The sequence below is a fragment of the Aethina tumida genome, chromosome 3 (assembly GCF_024364675.1).
Source record: "Aethina tumida isolate Nest 87 chromosome 3, icAetTumi1.1, whole genome shotgun sequence".
NCBI lineage: Eukaryota > Metazoa > Arthropoda > Insecta > Coleoptera > Nitidulidae > Aethina > Aethina tumida.
Window position 1 is genome coordinate 35,716,563 of NC_065437.1, and position 24,971 is coordinate 35,741,533.

The following is a 24,971-nucleotide window of genomic DNA, read 5'->3' on the forward strand; positions in this document are numbered from 1 at the left end:
TTAGAAATTTACTATATTTTTTATTTCTCTTTTAGATACTCTTTTATTCGTAATATGTTTTATAAACATATTCGATTAGTAATTATTGAGATATGGCCAACGAATTTATGTGAAATGATCAATAATCTATTCGGTTACTCTTCAAAAGACATGTTGAAATTTCTAGCAGTCACCACAGAAATTGAACAATATTTTTTTTTTTTTTCTTTTTTTATACCACAATTATTCACAATATTTTGTATATCGTTCCAATTTGTAATACCTGAGATATGTACAATACCTTCATTTATTTGGCTACCCTGTAATTTCGAAAGTAAAGTCAAACCTGATAACAATCACTTTAAAAATTGAATAATAATTTCTTTTCTTTTTTGAGGTCACTTTGATGTATTTGGCTGGAAGTGGAAACAAGACAAAATAGTTCAGTATTCGATGTTTAGAATATTCGAATACTGAAATATTCCATATAGGTTATTTTAATTTTCGAATATTCAGATGCTCTGCTTCAATAAAATTCAAATATTCGTCTTACCACCATATTTTATTTTTTTTCCCAGTCATCAACCGATTGTTGGGAATGCACTTGTTGAACACTTTACACCGTAAAATATAGTTTAATGGAGGATTTCCTGTCTTCATTTCTGCTTTGTGGATGGTGCATTCGATAAATAAAGATGATCTAATTTCACACAAGGAAAAACCGGTTTCGCCGGCACGCAATAGTAAACAAATTGATTAACACTTTTCGAACGAACAACCATAAAAATGGTCGACCTTGATAGCCATTCATTCGATCACGTCCATTTTTTTAATTATCATAACAGTTTCGATTTCGTCGGTGTGTAGAATCGCAATGGGGAGTGAAGAGTGGAACGTCTGCGGTGTTAATTCGGGTTTTAATTAACGAGCGCGGCGATTTAAATGTGTTTATTGCAGGAACAGTCCGGAACAATGCCGGTCGTAAACAATGCGACTTCCCGAGGTACTTTTAATACGGATGGGTCACAAAGGGTCCACGTTCTTTCGCCAGTTGCATTTGTGGTCGACGTGCATTCCCCGAATGGCTGACACCGATTCATTTTGCCATTTCACCGTATGATACAGTTGTTCCTACCCTAGATTGTTTTAATGAAATATATCAACTGTTTTAAATAAAGACGATTCTAAACTAAAGAGCTTAGTCCCCCGTTCTCATTCATTTTATTAAACAAAGGTAGTCAAACAATGTAAAGTTATATCTGCCACGTTTCTCGGTAAACATCGAAGGTTGAGTCATTCGTGTGTCGAGACAAATAATAACGTAGGCAGGACGACCCGTTACCTCCGGGGAAACGGCTACACTCAGAATGAGATTCTATCTCTTTTTTATTTTAATCGGTATATTGTTTTTCAGTTCAAAAGAATGTCGCTTCTTCGTTACACTAGATTAAAAAAACAGACTTTCCAGTTGTCGAAGAAAATGGATAGGATCTATCGTGTGTAAACAAGTGTGGGTAGCAAAATGAACGATATGTATAAATGTATTTGTACGTTAGAAAAAATTCTCTGGATTTTAAATTTATTTTCCTCACGAGCGTTTTATTGTTGGTGGAGATAATACAGATGTTCTTACTGCAGTAATTGCAGTTTATATCAATGGTGAAATAATTATTTCATTTAATTATTTGCTTTATCTTCTCAATTTTATATTGTATTGCAATATTTCAGCTAAAATTACTAATTTTATCACATAAAATTTATAACTTTTTATTGAAATATAGTTAATTTTTATTTATAAATAAAGCAGCGATCCCGATTTATTTTTTCTTACATTAGATATAAACAAAAATATGAAACATAAACAAACTGTAAAGTTGAAAGAAAAATAGATATTTATGACCAGACAAATATAAATTTAATAATTATTTATTCGACTAGAAATTTTTGAGATAGTACTAATAACCAGGTGTATTTAGCTACTCAATAGTTGAATTAAAATAAAAACTTCCAAAATAAGGTTAAACCTCCTAAAAGTTAGAAATTTAACTATATTTTCTTTTTACTTTATTGGTGCCATTTTTATACGTAACATTTTGCATGGACATATTCGATTAGTAATTTCTGAGAAATATATCAATAATATTGATGGGCGATTGCTAGAAGTTAAATGAATTGCAATCCAATCAACCATCGACTCGTAACCTGGCTGAAGAATCGATTAATCGAATCGAATGCTCACACATTCAAATCTGACTCTTGATTCGTTCGATTGACTCAATTACGAGAGAAAACCATTTTTTATAAATACGTTCGATTATTAATTTCTGAGATATAGCCAATAATCTGATTTATTTGACTACAGAGTCATTGAATTAAAATGGTGAAATAAAGGATCAGTCATAAAAATAACTATTTTTATAAATCAAAATCACTTTATTTTTACAATTCAATATGGCTAAGAGTAAAAATTTTGGGTTTCAAAAATAATCAACTTTTCATTTATTTTTTAAGTTAGGTTGTGTAGCTGTTGACTTATTGAAAGTATACAATTGCATATAAAGAATTGGAAATTTTTACAGTACGGGAATTTCGGACTTCTTTTATTATAAATGAAGAAAATGTGTGCTTAAAATATAATGCCTAATTTATAATAAAAATAATCGACTTTTCATTTAATTTTTAAGTAAGATTGTGTGTAAACTATTCACTTACTGAAATTACACGGAACTACCTAATATTTTAAAAAACTCCCATTATTTTTTGAGTTATTTTTTTTCTTTCAACTATTTGGATGTCCTTAAAGAGACCGAAATTCCTGCATATAAAAATTTTAGATTCGATAGCCTCAGTCCTTGAAACTCAGAGTGAGGTCTAGCCTTATGGTAAAGCTACAGCTCCCATTTTAAAAATAAAAAAGAACGGTTATTTTTCGAGCTCAAAATTGTTACTTCTTAAATCGAATTTTTTTTATCACCCACTTATTCCAACGATACCTGTAATAATGCTACAAACGTAAGAAAAAAATTATTTCATCGAAAATAAATAACAGCATAGGTTAAATAGACAGATTCCGGGTATTTTTTTGGACACAATAGTATTGTGTCAAATACACATATACATATGCAGATATTGAAAAGTGTATTTCTATTTTACATATTTATTTTGTTTTCCTATATACAATTTTATTGAGTTAAGCTTAAAAAAATCAATTACTTTTTAGTCCAAAAATTTTTTTAGCCTTTCTTTAACCAATAATAAGCTAAAAATTCCTGATATGTGAAAACTTTGTTATAATAGAATCATTTAAACTAAGAGGTAACTACTTTAAGAGAGAATTACTTAAAAATTAAAAAATCAGACTTTATTTTTTTATCTGAAGTTTCTTTCAGAGAATAAGAAGTTTCAAAAATTGTATTGTGCGAAATTTCCAATGAGAAAACAACTTACACACAAACTTACTTAAAATAAAAAAATCGATTATTTTTGGTGTATAAAATTTTTACTAAGGGTCTAAAATTATCCCATAAAGAGAAGGACATTCCTGTACCATAAATACTCCTAATTCCATAGAATTAATCGTTTAAACTCAATGAGAAAACTACTTGTACATATAAATCTTAAAAATTAAAAAGCATTAATTATTTTTTAACCGTATATTTTTCTTTCGGTTTTTCTTCATTCCAAATTCCTGTAATGTAAATATTTTGAGTCCCATGGACCTAGATTTTGAACCTCAGTGGAGGCCACTGATTAACCAACAAATAGAAGACTCTAAAAAAGCAATTATATGGATACAATATGGTTCAAACTACAGTAGACAAACTTTACCACAAAAATGTATAATATTAAACTACATTACATATTTGAGATATTGAATAGTGTGTTTCTATTTTACATATTAATTTTGTTTTTATGACCAGTAAACTAGACTACCAGTAAACTATACTATCACGTTACATCGAAGATAAATCATATTTTTATAAGTTATACAGCACTTTAAATCTTCACCTACATGTACTTAATAAAATTTCTTAATGTTGCAACATTAGAAATTCCATAGTTTTCAAACATAACATTAACGTAAATGAAGTTTGTGTTGTAAAAAATAAGTAAAGTATTTTTTCACATTTTCTTATATTAATTAATGAATTATGATGTAAAGAATGTAACAATTCGGTTGCTTAAGACTCCAGTATTTCTAAAATTAATCAACTTATCGAATTCATTATTATTATTTAACAATCATGTTCATGCATTTTAAATGAATAATTGTACATGCAATGCGGTGTCTAAATTAAATGTATAATTTAAAATTATAAATAAACCAATGCAAGAACCGATAAATGTAAATTTTAAATTAGAAATTTCAATGTACAGCATTGCGACAGTTCCCTTTTAACGAATTTATTAGGAAATAACGCGCTGAATTTTATGTAACTATCCGCGAAAGTGAAAACGTTCAGATTTGTGGTATTCGTGAATCCTTCCTAGAACAACGTCATTTGAATGATACAAATCTTATCGTCGATAAACCAGGTTTATCGTCAATAATTTAGGCTCTTATCTTACTTCAATTTACCTACAATAAAAACGCACCGATTTCGGATTCACCCCTGCCGAATCAAGCATAATTTGCATAGAGAAGGCGCATTATTTTTCCCATTTATCGATCATCGGTACGCAGTTCCACAAAACATAACCGATAAAAATTAAACGTCTCGAAGGGCGAAAGCTTCCGGCAGCACGATACGTTCGCGGACTCATCCATTTTCATTCGAAGTTAAATGAAATTGGTCAGTTTAGTTTCAACAGTTCCCGAGATAAATTGTTCGTGGGGGCGCGAGACGAGAAAATAGGGGGGAAAAAATACGCATCGAACTAATAAATCCGAATTGGGCCCGTGGCTGTCCGAACGTACGTTTGTAATTTAGTTGGCAGAATGTCTTTACTTTTGTAATATAGCAGTATTGGAAAATATGAGTCTGCGTCAATAACGACGCATGTAAACTGATAACGTAGAGAAAAACCAGACGTCTACTACAAACTTTGTTCGCCTTCGGCGACGTTGAATATGTGCCCCAGTTTAGTTGAACACATTTTGAGACTTTTATACTCGTAACGTTAATTACACTTATGGCAAAACACTTGTAAAATTCAAGCGACCAACAGTTCTCTTTAGATTTATAGAAATTTGATTGGCTCTGTAAATCGCATTCGCTAGAGACTTCTGTTATCGGAAACAACAAGCTGAGTAGGGTCAATCCAAGTATTTTTACCACTTGAGCGAATTATTATTGATTTCACCAAAAGGTTATGCTGTTAAAAAGAATTTTTAAGAAAACAAGGCTTTTCCTTCTAAAAATGAGATATTTACATTTCCCTTAAAACTCTTCAAGGGAAATGTAAACAACGGATTACTTCATGTTTCACTATAAAGTGGATAAAGTCGGACTACTTCTGAATAAGTTAAGTACATTATCCTGTTCAAAAATGAATTCATGCTGAAATCTCTGATAAACATTTTTGTTTAACTTTTGTAAATCCTTCGATCTATGAATTAATATATATATATATATATATATATATATATATGAATTTTGATATTATATATATATATATATATATATATATATATATATATATAATATCAAAATTCATAACATTTATATATGTCGAAGTGAATTAATTTCAATTTCAATAATGCTTAATAATAACAAATTTTATCCAAAAGGAAATGACAAAAAACATATGTTTATTCGTCGTTATTGTTCGAGTAAACATGTTTAATAAGACTTTAACAGAGTATATGAACAGACGACGCTGCACTGTTCAATATGTCGGAAACAACAGGCTAATCACCTTTAACATCGAACTGATCCAACGGTAAAACCAAGGGATATACAATATTATGGTAACTATAGAGAAGAGACATTATTAATCAATATTTCTCATCGTTCGTTGTCAAACTATACTCGAAACTGTTCGGAAATATGATGAAAGTGAACTTAAGAAAGTTTCCAGACAATTCTAGTCACTGATATGCAATTTATTTACCTTCACAAACCCCTTATCCTCGACAAACACTTTAAGAAATTAATGTCAGGCAGTTTATTGTACTGAAAAGTTGCACCATGTTGGAAGGACTTAAAAATACACATGCAACTTTCTGCAGCTAAGAATTAATTTGTGTTTTATATAAACTTTGTGTACCTTATGTTGATGGACATTTATTATAAATTTAAATTATAAATCTCACTTCTTAATAATTCTACATATTTTCAATGTTAAATAATAAATAGACATTAAAATTGCACTTAAATAGTCATCAGTTTCATTGTCAGGGCAAAAAAGATTTTTAAACTTTGATTAAAGTATTAAGACCATCAAAATTTCAAAGAACTTAATTACAGATCAAAAATGATTTTACTTTTCATGTGTTTGGTGATTTGTGATCTCTAATCTTTATTAATAATCAATGTTGATTATTAAACAGGAGATTTACAAGAATATCAAATTATATTGCAAACACATACACAAATTCTTTAATAAATTTTATTTTCGTTGTCATTGACGATGGTTATGGGTTATCAATTTCTGTAATTATTTGTTTTTAAAATTTCTTCTAATAATTTTTTTAAGGATTTTAATGTTTAATATTTTTAATCATACTAACAATTTGAATTAATCCATTATTTAAATTCAACTTTTAACAACTAATCATCTTCAATTTTCACTTGTATCTCGAAATGATAAGAGCATAAATTATTTTTAATCTTTAGCCCAAAACCTAATCAAGATTCCATAGAAAGGAAAGAGCACCATTTATTCTAATATAAATATATTAGATTTTTGCAAGTGATGATATATTTTACACGTAATCAACCTTGACTTCCGTACTTGATTCAATTTTCAACGATAATGTTTCACCTAAAACACCTTTGTTTTTAATATTTAAAACTGAAATGACCATTAAGAGAATTAAATATAAAAATCCTACAATTAAACATAATCCACCGGTGTAAAGACCATTGCCCTTTACCGAATATGGAACTTTTACTAGATGGCGACGTTAGACGTTGTATCACGTCGCATTTAAGACTGGAAAATGCCAAACCATAATCCATGTCTGCATATTTAGCTATGTACACTTTCCATTGTACATGGTACATGTAAAATAATTGGAGAATAATTTATAGATCTCAAATAGTGACTAAGCCACAATATTACCTTATGATAAACAAAATGGTAAATTAAACCAATTTATCAAGCCTGCGGCTACAGGAAAGGTTACAAGCAAGCAAACGTACCATTGATTTGAAATAATAAGGATAATGTCATAGTCGCTAACTATACGTAACATAAAGAAGTAAGTTTAGAAGTACATTTCCGAAGAGGAAGATGTTTAATAAGTATAAAATAAATTTTTGTTTTGTTAAAGCACGTGATACGAACACCAAGAACCAAGAACAACAAAGACGGTGAGTTAATTACATTTTAAACTGGACTAGTTTAAAATTTACGACAGTCTGTTACTAGACCATTATACAAGACTTAATAACACAACCTACGTATTACAAAATAACAGTCTTAATACTCCTTGTGCAACATAAATATTCGGACAATTGTTCGAAGATGTAATGTTGCGAAAATAAAGTTTTATTTGAGCAAAATTAAGACAACGTGCCACACGGATAAGACCGTTCAAAACATTGGAACAGCCAGTCAGGCAATTACCTTTAATGTGTCGAACAGGATCTAACGGTGAAGCATCGGCCAGGTAAACCTTGTTGGAGGCGAACACGAGCACAGCACTGCACAACAATAACTCTCTTAAAAACATTGTAAATAACGTCCGCACACAGGGCAATCACAGTGGACCTCTGGGTCGATGGACAGTGTCATTTTCCGCGTACAGTTGCAACAGTTCATCCGCAGGACGAAACGGAGTCGACATGGAGATATGTCGACTCGACCGTGGCGAACATTTCCCGTGAAAACAGGTTGGTGTCTACACAACGCGGTTCTCCTACGCACGCTCTGACGCCACCAGTGGTTTCGCGTCGACTGACGGCCGACGGCCGTTCTTTGCTTTCACGACACGCGGACACGGTTGCGTTTCCGCGGAGGTCCGCGCAGCACGGACAACCCAGTGAACACACTGGACGTGAGATGTAATGTGGTCAATTCAGATGAGTACTTGCAACTCGGTGAATTTAAAAGAATAAATCATTTTTCTAGTGACGATCACTTCAATGTTCACTTTGTTGTACTGTGGATCAACTGACTCAGACTCAAAATATAGATATATCAAAAAATCTACTTCTTTCATAATATATTAAAGAATTTGTCATTGTCAAAACAATATACGTCGATAAGTTTAAAACTCCACGCGTACTGAAAATATTATTTGTATGTCTATTCGTTTATAGTCTTCAGATTAAATTATCCCAATTTTGTTTTACACGTAAAATAAATAAATAAGAATGTATAAAATTTTTAATTTGTATATAAAAAAAATTTAAAATTTCTAAATACATAAACAATGAAGTATTAAATTTTAATTTATTTAAATATTCATACACAATGAAACAATTTTTTTTTCATTTTGACACTCATAAAAAATTAAGACAAAGTCAACAAAAAAATTCAACCATAATGAAACACAACATGACACAATACATAAAAACTATTTGACAATAAACAAATTTCTAAGAAGTACCAGAGAATACCAAAATTAAACTTTCGTGTAGCGACATCTATTATTAAAAAGTAAAACCGAATATACATATTTTCTATCTTATCCAAACAAAGACAGTTGGCAGCCTTGCCTCACAACTCCCTAAATGTCACTTATCTTCGATTAATGTTGACAACGGCTTGATACACAATTTGGGTGGGTTTTCTGCTCTCTTAGTGTCTTTTACGCTTAATTTCCGCAAAACTTTGTAATATTTAGCATGCTTAGCTGCTTCTTAGCATTAATTTAACATGAATATTGAATATCTGGCGCACGGCAAGTAACTCATTCGTTATACAAAGGCAGCTCTAACTGTTTTGATTACAGGAAGTCCAAGTCGGGAATCTGGTGTTGTAAGTGATTGTGACACAATGGCTGAATTAGCTGCTTTATTACGTTCAGAAATCCCGGAGGGACGAAGCAATCTCACTGAGAACCACACAAATCTACAAAGAGTGGCTGAGTACTGTGAGGCAAATTACTTTCAAAATGATAATAAAAGAGGAGCTTTAGAAGAAACCAAAAACTATACAACACAGTCTTTAGCTAGTGTTGCATACCAAATTAATACTTTAGCATATAATTTCTTACAATTATTGGATTTGCAAACTGCTCAACTTGCGGAGATGGAGAGTCAGATGAACCACATTTCCCAAACTGTAATGATTCACAAGGAAAAGGTGGCAAGAAGAGAGATTGGTGTATTGACTGCAAACAAATCTACTAGTAGACAGTATAAGATTATTGCTCCAGCTAATCCAGAGAAACCTATAAAATACCTAAGAAAACCTATAGATTACTCAAGTTTGTAATAAATTATCTAAATGTGTGTTGTTAGTAAAATATTTGTTTTAGTTTTTGATGATATTGGTCATGGGGTGAGGGGTAATATGACACCCAGGCAAAAACAAAGAGGGTCAAGTTCAGGAAGCATTCATTCTGTCAATGCAATACCTGGAAATTCCATGGTGGGTCCTGCACCTACCACTAAACCGCCAACTCCACCTCAGGTTTCTAGAACATCAAGTAAAGGTATCATTTTTATGACCATAATTTTTATACAAAAAATAACTGAGTTTTTGTAGTATCTGTCAGTGGAGGTACTCTAAGTAAGGGTAGTCGAGAGTACAGAACTCCTCCTGCCGTAGCGCCTCCTCAAGTTCCTAGCCACTATGCTCCAAATTACCCAATTGGCCACCCCAGGCGGTCTGGCGAACGTGGGCCTGGATACAGCACCCTGCCCATGGGGTCTCACAATCAAGCCACCCCCCAAGTTGGGATGGTCCATCCAATGGCCCAACAGCAGCCTCAGACGCCTCCGCCGCCGCCGCCTCCGGGCAACGTTAGCTACGTCCCAGACCACCCGATTAGTATGCCACGTAAGTTGCAACCTAACTGGATAATTGATACATTTAGGTATTTCTATAGTGAGTGTGTGTTTACATACCATAATGGATGATAATCTGAAAAGGCATAATTATAATCATCTGACCACATGACCTGACAAAGATGACAAATTAAAACAGTGACAATTTAAAAATGTCAAACGCCAACTACAAAAATTTGCTGGATTTTACATTGAGGGAAATTCATAGTATATTGGAAGACATAGAAACTATTTTAATTGATTGTGATGGCACCCTTTGGCATCATAATAAACCAATTCCAGGGACAGTGGATGTTTTCAACACTTTTAAAAAATCCGGAAAACAGTTGTTTATGTTGAGCAATAATTCGACAAAAACTCATGTTCGCATTGCTGAAGATGCCAGAACAATGAAGTATCAAGTTGATAATGATCATGTTTTAAACACTGCTTATCTGACAGCTAGTTTTCTGAACTCAGAACATTTTTCCAAAAAAGTATACATTGTAGGTGCGATGGGTATAAGCGAAGAAATGGAAAGCGCCGACATTGAAAATTTCGGTGCAGGTCCAGAAAATACTGAAGTTGATTTTAATAGTGATCTAAATCACATTGAGATACAACCTAACGTTGGTGCGGTCGTTGTGGGACATGACATCCATATTTCATATGTAAAACTAATAAAAGCTACGACTTATTTAAAGGATAGTAAATGTTTGTTTATTGGAACAAGTTGCGATGAAAGGCTACCCAGCACTCATGAGTCATCATTAATATTGCCAGGTCCTGGATCCTTATTAGAAGCTATTGAAACTGCTTCAAACAGAGAGGCATTTATTATTGGAAAACCACATACGTATATTCACGAGTATTTGGTGAAAAATCACAATATCAATCCAAGGAGAACACTTATTGTTGGTGATTCTGTTACTGGTGATATAGAATTTGGCTACAAGTGTGGATACACAACGCTCTTGGTTTTAACTGGCGACACTACATTAGATATGCTTAAAAGTACAAAGAAGAAATTAGTAGTGTATCCGGATTTTTATGTTGACTCATTGGGATCCCTGGTAAAATTTTTCAACAGACCAAGATTGTCCTAATCAGTTCTAATAAACACCCTGCAGTAATTTAATATATTTTATTTATTATATGCCATTACATAACATTTAAGATCATAAATAATTTTAATTATATTCATTTCAGCTCCGCCATCCCCATTAATTAACAGTCAGGAGATGGTGCTGTCCTCAAACCAACATCATCCAATGATGATGGGCGGACAGCACGGTCCCGTACCCCACGGTAGCCTGGGCATGCACACATTGTCGCATGCTCAAGGACACCGCATTTCTCAACAGTTGGCATCGTCATTGGGACGCGGCAGTGGGTCGCAGTCCCCTCCGTTGCCCCCGCCGCCGCCACCTGAGCACGATGAACATGAAGCTTTCGGACGACCTAGAACGTCTGGAGTTATGCCCATTGTTCCTGATGAGGAGGATTTACCGGGATGGGTTCCCAAAAACTATATTGAAAAAGGTTTGTTCTTAAGTTCCCGTTATGGGGCTGCGTAGTAATTTTTAACTATTCTTTTTCAGTTGTTGCCATATATGATTACTATGCTGACAAAGATGACGAGTTAAGCTTCCAAGAAAGTGCAGTAATTTATGTATTGAAAAAGAACGATGACGGATGGTGGGAAGGAGTAATGGATGGAATTACTGGTTTATTCCCTGGAAATTATGTCGAGCCTTGTGTCTGAATATGACACGTTTAATTATTAGAAAATAGAGCACTGAAGTTGAAAGTAAAGATTGTGTTTAATTATGCTTCTTATCAAATTATTCAACATAATAATACACATAAATATTTTATACGTTTATTTAATGTCAATATTTAATATATACCTTAAGAATTATTTAAATCTGCAAATCAAATATTATTTTGTAGTTGATTTACTTATATATAAAAAATAGAACATAAAACTACTAACTCCTGTTATAATTGTGTATATTGTAAATTATGATATACATTGATAGCATGGTACAAAATATATTTATACATTAATTTATAATTGTTTATATTTGATAGGTTTAAATATAGAAATAAAAAAAAAAAAATATTTTATTTCATAACATAATTTATTCTTTCAATCTTATTAATTCCCTTATATTATTCAATATAGTATGTATTCGATAATTTGATATCGTGGTACAAACCTGATATAAATATTATCAATTGATAAATTTACTCCTGCAGGAGACCCACAATTATTAAAAAACAGTTTTTTGAAAATATAATTTCGATGTGATTTACCTGCTCTGAAGCCTAAAGTGAGGTCTTTTTTAAGTAAATTGCCATCTTGATCTAAAAATCGTACTGGTAAATACTGATCTGGTTGTTTCCAAACTTTAGGATCCCAACGAATCATGTACTCTAGGTATCACCACTGTATCCTAAGATAAAAAATCATTTAATGTTCATGGCGTGAGGGATAATATGACACCTAGGCAAAAACAAAGTGGGGCAAGTTCAGGAAGCATCCATTTTGTCAATGCAATTCCTGGAAATTCTGTGGTGGGTACTGCACCTACCACTAAGTAAAGTAAATAAAGGTATTATTTTTGTGATATAATTTATTCATATTTTTATATTTTATGACATACCAAAATTTTTATACAAAAAATAACTTTAAATGAATTCTTGTGGTATCTGTCAATGGTAGTACTCTAAGTAAGGGTAGTCGGGACTGTAGGACTCCTCCTGCCGTAGCGGCGCCGCCTCAAGTTCCTAGCCACTATGGCCCAAATCACCCAATCAAGTACCCCAGGCGGTCTGGCGAACGTGGGCCTGGATACAGCATCTTGCCCATGGGGTCTCACAATCAAGCCATCCCCCAAGGTGGGATGGTCCACCCAATGGTCCATCAGCAGCCTCAGACGCCTCTGCCGCCGCCGCCTCCGGGCAACGTTAGCTACGTCTCGGACCTCACGATTAAAATGCCACGTAAGTTGAAACGTACCTAAATAATTGATTAGATTTATGTATTTCTATAGTTAGTGTGTGTTTACATACCATTTATAATCACCCCCTCAGGGGTGATAATCTGAAAAGGCATAATTATAATCATCCGACGTGGCATGACGACAACAGATGACAAATTAAAAAAGTGACAAGATAAAAATGTCAAACGCCAACTACAAAAATTTACCGGATTTTACATTGAGGGAAATTCATGGTATATTGGATGACGTAGAAACTATTTTAATTGATAAACCAATACCAGGGATAGTGGATGTTTTCAACACAATTAAAAAATCGGGCAAACAGTTATGTTGAGCAAAAATTCGACGAAAACTCATGTTCGCTTTGCTGAAGATGCCAGAATAATGAAGTATCAAGTTGATAATGATCATGTTTTAAGCACTGCTTATCTGCCAGCTAGTTTTCTGAACTCAGAACATTTTTCCAAAAAAGTATACATTGTAGGTGCGATGGGTAGAAGCGAAGAAATGGAAAGCGCCGACACTGAAAATTTCGGTGCATGTCCAGAAAATCACATTGAGATACAACCTAACGTTGGTCCGGCCGTTGTAGGACGTGACATCCATATTTCATATGTAAATCTAATATATTGTAAAATATATTTATACATTAATTTATAATTGTTTATATTTGATATACTTAAATATATAAATAAAAAAAACAAAATTTATTTCAAAAAATAATTTATTGTTTCATTCTTATTAATTCCGTTATATTATTCAATATAGTATGTATTCTATAATTTAATATCGTGGTATAAACCTGATATAAACATTATCAATTGATAAATTTACCCCTGTAATAATATTGTTCAAATCTATGGGTTTTCCGTTTGCTGACTGAACAGAAAAATTCTGGAGGAGACCCGCAATTATTAAAAACATGTTTTGCCTGGAAAAAGTTTCACCAACACACAACCTTTTACCTAAAAAATATGGGCATTAGTTTTTTGAAAATATAATTTCGATGTGACTTACCTGCTCCAAAGCCTAAAGTGAGGTCTTTTTTAAGTAAATTGCCATCTTGATCTAAAAATCGTTCTGGTAAATATTGATCTGGTTGCGACCAAACTTTAGGATCCCAATGGGCCAAATGTACTCCAGGCATAACCACTGTATCCTAAGATAAAAAATCATTTAATATATTGTTTACAACACTTGCAGATAAATTACTTTTGGGATAAAGTACCCCTCGAATATTGTGTCTTTAGTACACCTCCTTGGGATACCCAAGGGATTTAATGATACATATCTCATACTCTCCCTGATTGTGGCTTCTATATACGGCATCCTAAAATAATATAAAATCAAGAATATGTCAAATGCATATAAGGTATGTTATTACTTTGGTCGGTCGTCCAAAGTAGGAAGGCGCGATCTGCCTACAACTCTGTCAATTTCTTCTTGCATTTTAACTTGAACTCCAGGGTTATTAATAAGATTCACAAAATGAAAATTTAATGTGTGACCTATGGCAATACCTGCTGGGAACATACAGTCTAAAATGACTATTAAAAATTGTTCATCTGAAATTGAAATTTTTTGTCATACTATAGTCAATTGGTCTCAATCGCTTTACGTACCTGTGAAACTACCAACTTCACCCTGTTCTTCTCTATCCTTTTGTTCTTGAATATAGACATCTATTAAATCTCTGTGATCATGGGGAATAAAAGTTTTCCTGTGTTCATCAATGACGCCCTGAAATAATGTTATGTAAGATAAAAGATGACTAATAAATATACCTGTATATTTTTACCTGCAAAAAGTTTAATATGTATCTATTTTCCCTTATTGCTGTATTATATCCAAAAAATTCTGGTGCTATAAACCGTAACCAAGGTGTACAACTTATAGCAGAACCTGTAGGATCACCACTTCGTTGAAAACGTAGTGCAGCTTTTGCAATGTTTATAAGTTTCATAGTTTCATATTTTGTAGATGCGAGAACTTGCATAACAGAGTTCAGTAAAGGTGCGTAAAATAGTTCTGGAGATAATGCCACACCTTTTTCCGGTAAAAAGCTCTACAATAAACACAATTGTTCACAATAAAATTAAAATTAATTAAATTATGCACCTTAAATTCTTCTGGAGGATTTGAAGTCACCAAATCCATAATGCCTTTAATTTCGTCTGTCACAAAATTTTCTATATTAACTGATCTGCGCCCAAATCCAAACTCTCTCAAATTTCTTAGAGTAAATCTTCTTTGTTCCCTCCAGTCCGGACCATCCAGGAAAAATATTCCTAATAAACAATTTATTTATCAATTTCAAGTTACATTTGCCTAACTAGTTTACCTCTTGGTGCTCCCAAACCTCTTTCACGTATAATTATAGTATCATTTCTTCCATTGAATTCTTCTTTTAACAATAATCGTTTACAGGTACGATAGTTCATAGTAGTAATTGCAGGAAAATCACCCAAATAAAAGCCCAATATATCTGTATCATATTGTTTTCCTAGAGATTCCAGAGCTTTGTGAGGAAAATAGTAGTCCTTTTTTAACAAATACCAGTAACTTCCCCAAATAGGCAAACGAGGTGGACCTTCAAAAAAATATATTTAATTATAGAAAATTTATTTAATATTTGAATTACCTGGAGGAAAATATTCGGGTTTCCATGTTGAAGAAAGTAACCAATAAATAATAAGTAAAATTGTAACAATATAAAGCAATAACGTAATCATTGCAATGATCGTAAGCCTTGAATACTCTAAATCAATTAACAGTGTATTTTAAAATCAGGTTCTTTTATATTTATGACCTCTTGATACCGATATAATTTATTTATCTTCACTTAAATAAGCCATAATTGATTCCCGTATTTATTTGAACTAAATTGATAATTTAATATTATTAATTAGCTTGACTACGCGATCACTTTTATCAATTTGTCCCATTAGAATTATATGACATTTATGAAATATAATACTAAAATTTTTTTGCAACATTATGAAATTATTTTTAAAAATAGACAATATTAAATAAATAGTTATATTTTACTTTTGAAAAATTTTATTTATACAAATCTTATAATGTTAACAAGTTATATCTAAATTCTAAATAAATAAATATTACACTCTAGATTGTTAAGTTTAAAAATAAAGGTACCATTAAAACATCTTCTTTTCAAGAATTATTCTATTACTAGGTACATATAGTAGACATGACAAGCATTCTGGCTTCAAGAGGTTTTTTGTCCATTTGTCACTTTAACACTTTCAGTTCAAACACTAAAATAATGACTATCATGTTTTCCAGAAATAAAATATCTGGACTAATCATCAAGCTTTCCTTGGCGGTGGTTGTATTGTTTGGGGAATTGGGTTTGATCCTGCAAAGAAACTATCATGATTTAAAGATAAAACCTTAGAGACAACTCCGAGATTTTCTTGTTGTTCATTATTTCTAACGAGACCAGAATTGTAGATGAGGTTATTTAAACGACCATGGACGGTTTGTGAGTTATGAGGTTGATAATTGTTGGAAATTATTTGATGATTGTCATAGTTTGACCTGAAAAACCTGTTGTGATGAATGGGTTGCTGATTGAAAGCGTTGAAGTTATATGAAGATGATTGTTCTACTGACGGGACGATGCTGAAAGTACTTGGTACGCTGAATGTAGTCTGAAGATTAGACTTAAGGAATCTGTTGTCTTGCTGAAATGGTGGAGGCTGAACTGATTTTTGAATGGAAAATGACGAGCCACCTAAATTGTTTACATTCCTATTAAAGAAGTTACCTGTGTCACTTTCTTGTCTGAACACTCTGTTACTTCTTGGGGTGGTAAAAGCACTTACGTCCGGTTCAACAAGGATTGGCTGGAAATTTCTGAGTGTAACAATATTGGGTATTCCTGGAGCTAAAGAATGGTATTGTTCGAAAGTAGACGTTTGAATAATTGGCTGATGGAAGTTGACAGCATTTCTAACTGGCAACACTTGTCCGTTAATTGGCAATTTGCCGGCTTCTACCACCGGATCGAAAGAAATGCTGGGTTGAAGAGTAATCGAATCTGTTTTAGTTTTAACGGCTTCCTTAGTTTCGCTCGTGACAACTTCTTTTTTCGCTGAAGTTAACTGAGCAGGTTTTTGTTGAGTAGTTTGAATAATTTGATTGGAAATATGCGTTTTTCCAACAGGGATAAAGGGAAGACCACTATTACGTAACCTAATTTCTTCCTCCAATAATTTTTCTCTTTGTAATTGCTGTCTTAAGAAAATTTCTTGTTGTTGCTGGATTTGTTTTAAACGTTGAATTTCTTGTTCCAGAACCTTTTGCTTTTGTTGAAGTTCATATTGTTGTCTAATACGTTGTTGCTCAGCCACTTGTTGCTTAATAATTGCCTCTTGCCTCAATTTTGCTTGTTCAATGATTTTCAGTTCAGTAGCCGTTACTTTTCTAGAGTTCGGAGTAGGTTTATAAATTGGTTCGACACGTTTTGGAAGACCTCTTTCGTCTTGATGAACCGTAAACGCAGCTACAAGAGGTGCATTGATAAATTGAATTTCTTCAGCTTTGGCCTCACTTTCTTCGGTTGACGTTGTAGTCGTGGTTGCTGTGGTGGTTTCCACGGTAGGCCTTTTGGTTGCTGTTGTAGTTGTTATGTCCACTTGTTCAATAGTATTTATGCGATTGTTAACATCAGCAGTTTTGATGTCTTCGGTCTTTTCGTGCAAGACTTTGTTATTCTGTGGGCTGAAACTATTACTGGCACTGGTTAAGAAGTTTTCAGCTTCACCAATAGGATCCAAATCTTGATTTTCGATTGTTGTTATTAGTTTTGACTGGACGCCATTACTTTTTTGAACAATAACCTCGTTTTTCTCTACTTCAGTTGTGGACTCTTGTGTTTCTTCATTTTTAGTTTCTTCAGAACTAGTGAGAATTGTAACCGCTGACGCTTTCGCTTTGGTTACGATTTTGTCGTTGGGTTCTTGCGATGATAATTTATCGTTTTCTTCATTTTCTAATTCGGTGAGTGCTCTTAGAAGAGCACGTCGTAGGCTACTATCCAATTTGGCCGGTGGGTCTGCAATCGAGGGTTCGTCTGAGATGTCTTCTTCGGCTAAACAGCCAATCATCAGAAATGCCAAGAAATATACCTGAAATAATCAAGAGTAAGAAAACAATAATGAAATGCCAATGTATATGTAAAATAGGAGATGGATAAGGTTAAATTTCCGATTACGCTTTAAGGCAAAGAAAGTGCGTTACGCGTTTGGCAATTTATTTTTACGCGGAATTCCGACCAATGCATTGATGTCACCACGAATGAAGATGAGAGTTTTCCGTTGGGTGAAAGCGATAAATTCGCAAAAATACAGGTGACCTTCGGGGCTTTCGAACGAGATGATTTTATTTGCACAAAATTTTTACGCATTCGTTAAACAGTAGCAACAGGTTATGAGGAAAATGTTCTAATGAATTTCAATTAGTATCCATATTGTTCTAGTGTTTGTTTTATTTCGTGTCGTGAATCAATTAATGCCAAAACTATTTACTTTATTTGTGTAAATGATTGACCTCTTAATCTTTATATCAATATTAATTCGTAACTATATATGTGATATAAATATTATTATTTGCTTTAGAGCATAGACATATCAGTATTTTTCATACAATTAAATAATCTATGTTATTAACTACATAAGACATTAGCGAACAACATATCAATGACGAGTGACTTGAAAAGACCGAATTGTCGGTAGTTCTCAGACAAAGTTCAAGAGATCTGCTAGAGGTCAGTCGTGATCTGAACAAGAGTGAAATTAAAGGAATGGCCAAGCTGAATTGAATGCATGACATAGATTGTGGCAACGTAAACACAATTCCTAGCGAATATGCATATTGAGACTATGGCAAGGCATGACCGTCTAATTTGCCGGACCGTAACACCTATACATTATGCCCATAATCAAGATGCGTGTAATTATATAGATCTAAAGAAGTGCTTGTCCCATCTAATCACATTTTTATAATTCTAATAACTGATTAACAATATAAGCACATATTTTAATTAAAAAACGACTATATTTAGTTGTCACCTAAAAAATATTTCTGCAACCAAAATGGAAATATCAATCTAGTTGGTACTTCTTTTAGTTAATTAGTTAAAAAAAAACTTTTTTAGTATTCAAACTTATATGCTATTCAATTATTTTTATTTCTTAATACTTATTATTTATTCATATTCATATCATATTTTTATTACATCAAAACATGACTTACACGGGCTAATTGAAATAAAAAACTCAACAAACATGACTGAGGAACATCAACGTTTGTAATACCCAAATATTAATATTGCTGTTTGCATAACAAAAGTCGAGATAATTATAGATAAAAATTTCATAACGACCAGTGTAACGAATCATAATTGTAGCCAATATCATGCGTATGCGTTTGTTCATGCAGCAATTAATAGAAACTTAACGTTTTTTACCTCGAATATCACTTTCCATTAAAAAATATCTTGGTGCTAATGCGTGGGTGAGCCCGAATTTACTTACGATTCAATTTATTTTTTTGCGTGCCTACCTACGACGTAGAAAGTCAGCACTACAATATAAACATTGGCATTGTTGCGTTTTAAGATAAAGAAAAGTTTCACACATAAGACATTGCGGTATGTGGATAATAATTGCTTTTTCATGTCCGCATTTGAGACCGCATAGACGGCTGAATCATCAGTGACACTGTGTTAAACACTTTTGTAATGATACCCTTGATAAAATTGGAAAATTTTCCTTCTAGTTATTATTTATTTAATATATGAGACAGGCACAAATTAGATCTAGATTTAGATCCTGGATCTAAAATGACTTATATAGCCTGATGGTTAAAACAATAAAGAAAATTAAACAAGGTTAACAATGTCAAGAGGAGGAGAGAAAGCTATATGAGACTATATAACTTATGAGATTCATTGAACAAATCAATTTTTCAATTTGTGACTTTCTCAGTCAGACAAATTACAGGTGAAATAATTATCAGATGTGCGTCTTGTTTCGTAACCAATTAATTAATGTCCAACTTCCTAATTTTATTATTCAAATCCAGACAGGAATGTCCAGTCCGATACATATTTATGAAGAAAGCTTATGAATTTTTTTTTATTAAAGGAAGATACAGATCTGATGAATTATGCTTATTAAATGTAAAACACGTGAAATTTATACGTATTTGGAAATATTCACTTGCTAATGGATTTTGTTGGAAGCTTTCCTGTTTTACATAATGAAAATTTATCCACAGACAAACGATTGCGTAGCGCACATCGATACATTTTTGTTTGTATTAATAATAAAATCGTCAGCTTCTTAATTTGTTACCTGAATTACTGAAGGAGAAAGTGATGAGGATATCTCTTCTCGCGAGTGATTCTTTTCTTAAGTTTCACCGCAGCATATTTCATTTAAGGTCATTAGCCAAGGTGTGAGACTTGCAATGAAGTGCATGTTATCATTATTTTTATTGTTTCTTATAAACACAGTTAAATGGGATGTTTCTAATGAAATGGCGAATTGACAAATAATTATATGTTGTCACTCTTCCATGGAGATCAAGATCATTTAAAATATGGTTAATTATGTAACTTGCATATTTCAATATGTATTATAAATACATTAAGGAAGAATAATTAAGTAAAAGTGTTGTTTTCAATCTATTTTATTTCAGTTTTAAATGTTTCCGGTTTTTTATCGTTGTTAGTTCTTCTTTCGTAAATGTCATATTCGAGTACTTTCATTCACTCCATTTACCATTAATTCTACGGTGACATTTGATTTTTTACACGAACATTTATAGAATACGCATTCTCATCTTACATTAATTCATGTTTTCTTTTGGCCACAATTTGTTGTATCGTATGTTGAGAGACTTCATAAACAACATACATATGACGGACAAAATTGTTTTAAATTTAAAAAGAATTGTGCAATTTGACTGACATACAATGATTTGTTTTTTACAGTTTTATATATGACTTTCTAACGATGTATTATTATCAAATTATCGATTGTTTTGTAGCAGTTTAGCAAAAGGTTTTTGGCGACAATACATTGTAAATGAAATCAGAGAAAATGTTTGCATAAATGAAAATTTTACCGGATAAACATCATTATGAAATTTCTTCTGCTTTATCACATCTTCACATAATTAATGTGAATTACGAAATCTTTTTTAATTGCATCCTACGTGATTGTTCCTTTAATTGCTTAGGAACTAAAGACGACGAGATTTGTAAATTGGAAGCGTGCGTGCATATTTAAATAAATAATCACTGGAATGATTGTTACTACGCATATAACATACAGAATTTAAGGAGAAAATTTAAATTAGTTTTGGAGATTTGAATGATGCATTCGACAAGGAACCTGGGTTAAATGTAAATTTTATTCTAAATATTTAAAAAAAATATATATTAAACTATAAATCATAGATGTATATTAATGAAATTTAGTTAAAGATAAATTATTGTATCAGCTGTAATAATCAATTTCAATATTCAATTTTCAATGTATAGTTATTTTATGAAACCAAATTGTATAATATATAATAAAACATACATCAATAAAAACTGAAAAACTCTAGTGTCTCAGCTACAAACATGCCGAAGATAATAAGAGTATAATTTATTATATTTAAAATGCACGTTCCTTACGCTTCCTGCTAATCAAGTATAACAGACTTTCATTGTATGCAAAAGCGTCTAATTAATTTAAATGTCTTAATTGGTACTCATTGTAAAAGCAACATGTTTCAGCGTAAAAAGCAAAATGAAATGCCCCATGGAATTGGCACCATCTAGTATGCGAATAATTGGAAGCCAAAAGACTTTTAATTTAATAAAAAGAAAAGCGAATTCGGAACAATAATAAACATGTAGTTTGTTGACTTTTTATTATGGCTCCATTGAAATCTAATCTCTTTCAGAGCAATAAAATTTTACGTTTTCTTGGAGTGTTACCACATGAGGAGATTTTTATTTCTTGTCATAGTAATAAATTATATTGAACTACCAAAGCTTAAAACGGTAAAGTCTCGGTCACGTACACCAACCAAATAATTTTGTATTATTTTAATAAAGGCAGGAGAGTTAAAATGTTTAAATCTTTCCGCTCCATAATCCTCTTCACGTTTATAAACAACTTATCATTTTCCGAAGAGATTGATTCAATTGAAATTAGTAAAATGGACTTGTAGTTGTAATGGAAAAGAAACGTTAACAGTTGTCGGTCTCGTTAATAAATGAGCTTTCGACCAATACATTTGCATTTCTAAGGATGTAATGCCCGCAAATTTCACCAAGTAATTGTTCCATTCAGTTTATGTGTACGCCAAATATTTGCCTCCTTTCAAATGAATTGAGGAAACCGCTTCAATTTCTGTGGTCGACTGCATTCACCATGTACTTTAAATGTCAGAATTTGCAAAAAAAAGCAATCTAATCTATTTTTAACTAATTACAAGGTCTAATATTATCATCTGCCGGATGTAAAGATGCATATATTTTTTTATTTTAAAATATGCCGACCCTGATATTATAGATTTTGTAGGTAAGTGAGCGCATCGTTAATAATTTTAACTGATTAACATTTGAAAATTGTCTTAAATTAAGTTTACCCGGTCCTAAACCTTGTCTAAATTTGCAATTCATTAACATATTATTAAATAATTAAACCTACACATTTCGTTTCAGAATAGAATTAAATCAGTATGTTAATATTTTATTCAATTATAACAAATAATTTGAAAAGCTGATGTTGTTTAAGTTATGCTAATAAATAAATAGCTTGTTTTAATACTTTGTCTATTCATTTTATGCCTGATAAAAGGCGTATAAAAGTGCAAATTACGTGGGACAGTGATACTGATACTGCATTAAGATAAGTTAATTGGACCATTGTATTCATAAAAATAAGCAAAATAGTTTTGACGACCCGAATTTCACTTTTAAATTATTATTCTAAAATAAATAACACGGAACTCACTTTAAAAATATTTTTCTGTTTATTTTTTTTTTTATAGGGAGAAATTTCTAAATATTTGTGCCTATCTACATTTTTTAATTTTATATATGAAGATGATTTCATTCTAAAATTACTGGCACAAAAAAATAAGATGTTCCGATAATTAAACACATAAATTGCAAAACTAATTAAATTGTGACAGAATATTAATAAATGTTTTTTAGAAGAATTTTAAATATTTTAAAAATTTCGCTTTTATATGTTTTTACATATACCTATTATTAAACTAAACATCATATCTACATCCCTTTTACAATACAAAAATATTTGCATTAATTAATTAATGTGAAACAAAAGTAATATTCACAAAATTATGCTCGGAATGTTATTTAAATATAACTTAATTATAATATTTTATATAAATATATTATTAAAATTAACATACAAAGAGTTACTAATTTAAATTAAATAAAATAATTTAAATAAGACAAATCTAACGTATATTTTAAGATTGCAATTTTTTAATTTTTTCAATAATTGCCTCCACCAAAATTTTAACAAGCTAAACAATTAATTTGACTTAAATTTACCCAGAACTTAAATCCAATAAAAAAATAGTACGATATTAATTAATATTAAAATCAATTCGATCACTCTAAATAAATCACAAAAGCATCATCACTTTCTTGCACATCAAGATCATCGCACGCACCGGCTGTACTGAATAAGAATCGATAATAATTATTGAACATTACCCAGCGCATCTTGGAGACGTTAATTGGTTAGATCCGTAAGACGGCACTTTTGTTATGACACAACCACTGTCTGAAGAAGACTGAATCGGACGGCGGAACTGTTGGATTTCTCCGGTACACGGGACCCAATGCTGTACCGGCGGGGTATATGCAAACGCATCCTCATCTTCACCTGTGACCCGCTTACCGAAACGTTCATTTTTTCGATAGCGAGACGTACGGTCTAAATGGGTGTGCCCACTTGTCGTGTTCAATATGAAATCGTTGTTTTATTATTCGATCTCTTTTCTTACGTAGTGTTTGTTTTTCTAATTATCCAATTAATTTTGATTGTCAATTATTTGAGACGTCAATTTTTTTAAAGAACAATTATGATTAAAAAAGTCAATAGGTAATTTGAAAAATTATTGCCATTATCACTTTTGGGATGTTTCAATTATAAACTCCTCAATTATTTCCAATCTAATCATAATTTAATAAATAAAAATAAATAACACCATTTTAAATATTTTTACTAGACATAATAATAAAACTATCAAAATTGTTTGAAGTGTTAAAAATTTAAACAACATATTTTTAATATTTCATTTATTTATTATCAGAATATTGAATAAAATTAAATTACGTGGGCCGCAATTTAAAAATGGTAATAGTTTAAATTGCATGTAATTTTTAAGTTCCAATTATATATTGCACTTATAATAAAATATAGTTAATTGTCTCGTTATGGAATTCGAAGAATTTTAAAAATTGGTCTATGCAACAATTTCTTTTGTTTCCAATACTGATGTAATCAACTTAAAGTCAGAGAGAAAATAACCATATACTGAAATATAAGAAAATCAATAATAAGCAAATTGTTTCAGAAATTGTTCTATTAAACAAATATTTTATTTGTGTGGGATGAAATTTACGCTTATTGTAATAAAATGGTACAAATTCACGTACTATTATTATTGCACTTTTATTGTGTTATTTTAAATAGATAATCTTTAATTTGCATACACAAACAGTAGGTTGCATAAACTGCTAATAAAAGCTTTGTTTTGTTATAACTAGATTATATTAGCTTACTTAATAAAACATTTTTCAACTTTGTTGTGA

General features: G+C 31.7%; 5 protein-coding genes across 8 annotated transcripts in view; 2 read left to right on the forward strand and 3 right to left on the reverse strand.

Moving 5' to 3' along the window:
• LOC109594866 (disintegrin and metalloproteinase domain-containing protein 10-like) overlaps positions 1–8,044 on the reverse strand; it is a 104,668-nt gene extending 96,624 nt beyond the window's left edge. The window contains exon 1 of one of the 2 annotated variants that reach the window (XM_049964219.1): positions 7,714–8,044. In XM_049964219.1, the coding sequence (XP_049820176.1) occupies positions 7,714–7,819 (106 nt within the window). In that variant the 5' untranslated portion in view covers positions 7,820–8,044. The remainder of the gene's footprint in view (positions 1–7,713) is intronic. The other variant, XM_020010113.2, reaches the window with a different exon arrangement.
• A 777-nt stretch (positions 8,045–8,821) lies between these two features.
• LOC109594852 (abl interactor 2) lies at positions 8,822–12,172 on the forward strand. Its single transcript, XM_049964869.1, has 6 exons — positions 8,822–8,996; positions 9,048–9,520; positions 9,572–9,748; positions 9,802–10,095; positions 11,292–11,624; positions 11,684–12,172. The coding sequence occupies exons 1-6, from the start codon at positions 8,968–8,970 to the stop codon at positions 11,845–11,847; spliced, it is 1,470 nt and encodes a 489-aa protein (XP_049820826.1). The 5' UTR covers positions 8,822–8,967; the 3' UTR covers positions 11,848–12,172.
• Positions 10,182–11,220, forward strand: LOC109594853 (glycerol-3-phosphate phosphatase). Its single transcript, XM_020010097.2, has one exon. It carries the CDS (start codon positions 10,256–10,258, stop codon positions 11,186–11,188), a length of 933 nt encoding a protein of 310 aa, XP_019865656.1. The 5' UTR covers positions 10,182–10,255; the 3' UTR covers positions 11,189–11,220.
• Positions 12,173–12,717: 545 nt separating the features above from the next.
• LOC109594843 (probable cytochrome P450 304a1) lies at positions 12,718–15,822 on the reverse strand. The gene is made up of 10 exons (XM_020010077.2): positions 15,732–15,822; positions 15,432–15,680; positions 15,209–15,378; positions 14,889–15,155; positions 14,713–14,830; positions 14,475–14,655; positions 14,303–14,420; positions 14,108–14,249; positions 13,161–14,055; positions 12,718–13,107 (listed from the first exon to the last, which is right to left on the reverse strand). Exons 1-9 carry the CDS (start codon positions 15,820–15,822, stop codon positions 13,874–13,876), a joined length of 1,518 nt encoding a protein of 505 aa, XP_019865636.1. The 3' UTR covers positions 12,718–13,107; positions 13,161–13,873.
• A 316-nt stretch (positions 15,823–16,138) lies between these two features.
• On the reverse strand, positions 16,139–24,001 carry LOC109594855 (uncharacterized protein CG45076-like). Of its 3 annotated transcripts, none has more exons than XM_020010103.2 (3): positions 23,868–24,001; positions 16,881–18,243; positions 16,139–16,469 (listed from the first exon to the last, which is right to left on the reverse strand). In XM_020010103.2, the coding sequence occupies exons 1-3, from the start codon at positions 23,874–23,876 to the stop codon at positions 16,420–16,422; spliced, it is 1,422 nt and encodes a 473-aa protein (XP_019865662.1). In that variant the 5' UTR covers positions 23,877–24,001; the 3' UTR covers positions 16,139–16,419. The 3 variants fall into 3 exon arrangements, with proteins under 3 accessions (XP_019865662.1, XP_049820389.1, XP_019865661.1); XM_049964432.1 differs by having other exon boundaries at positions 16,139–16,480; XM_020010102.2 differs by having other exon boundaries at positions 16,139–18,243.
• Between the last annotated feature and the right edge of the window lie 970 nt (positions 24,002–24,971).

Bases quoted from the DNA above. Each gene is read 5' to 3' on its own strand.
- LOC109594853 (XM_020010097.2), top strand. From the start codon at position 10,256: ATGTCAAACGCCAACTACAAAAATTTGCTGGATTTTACATTGAGGGAA.
- LOC109594852 (XM_049964869.1), top strand. From the start codon at position 8,968: ATGAATATTGAATATCTGGCGCACGGCAA. The intron at 9,521-9,571 runs GTTTGTAATAAA...TATTTGTTTTAG, and splicing joins AAAACCTATAGATTACTCAA to TTTTTGATGATATTGGTCAT. The intron at 10,096-11,291 runs GTAAGTTGCAAC...TATTCATTTCAG, and splicing joins CCACCCGATTAGTATGCCAC to CTCCGCCATCCCCATTAATT.
- LOC109594843 (XM_020010077.2), bottom strand. From the start codon at position 15,822: ATGATTACGTTATTGCTTTATATTGTTACAATTTTACTTATTATTTAT. The intron at 15,681-15,731 runs GTAATTCAAATA...ATTTTTTTGAAG, and splicing joins ACCCGAATATTTTCCTCCAG to GTCCACCTCGTTTGCCTATT. The intron at 14,250-14,302 runs GTAATTTATCTG...TTTTTATCTTAG, and splicing joins AGGGGTACTTTATCCCAAAA to GATACAGTGGTTATGCCTGG.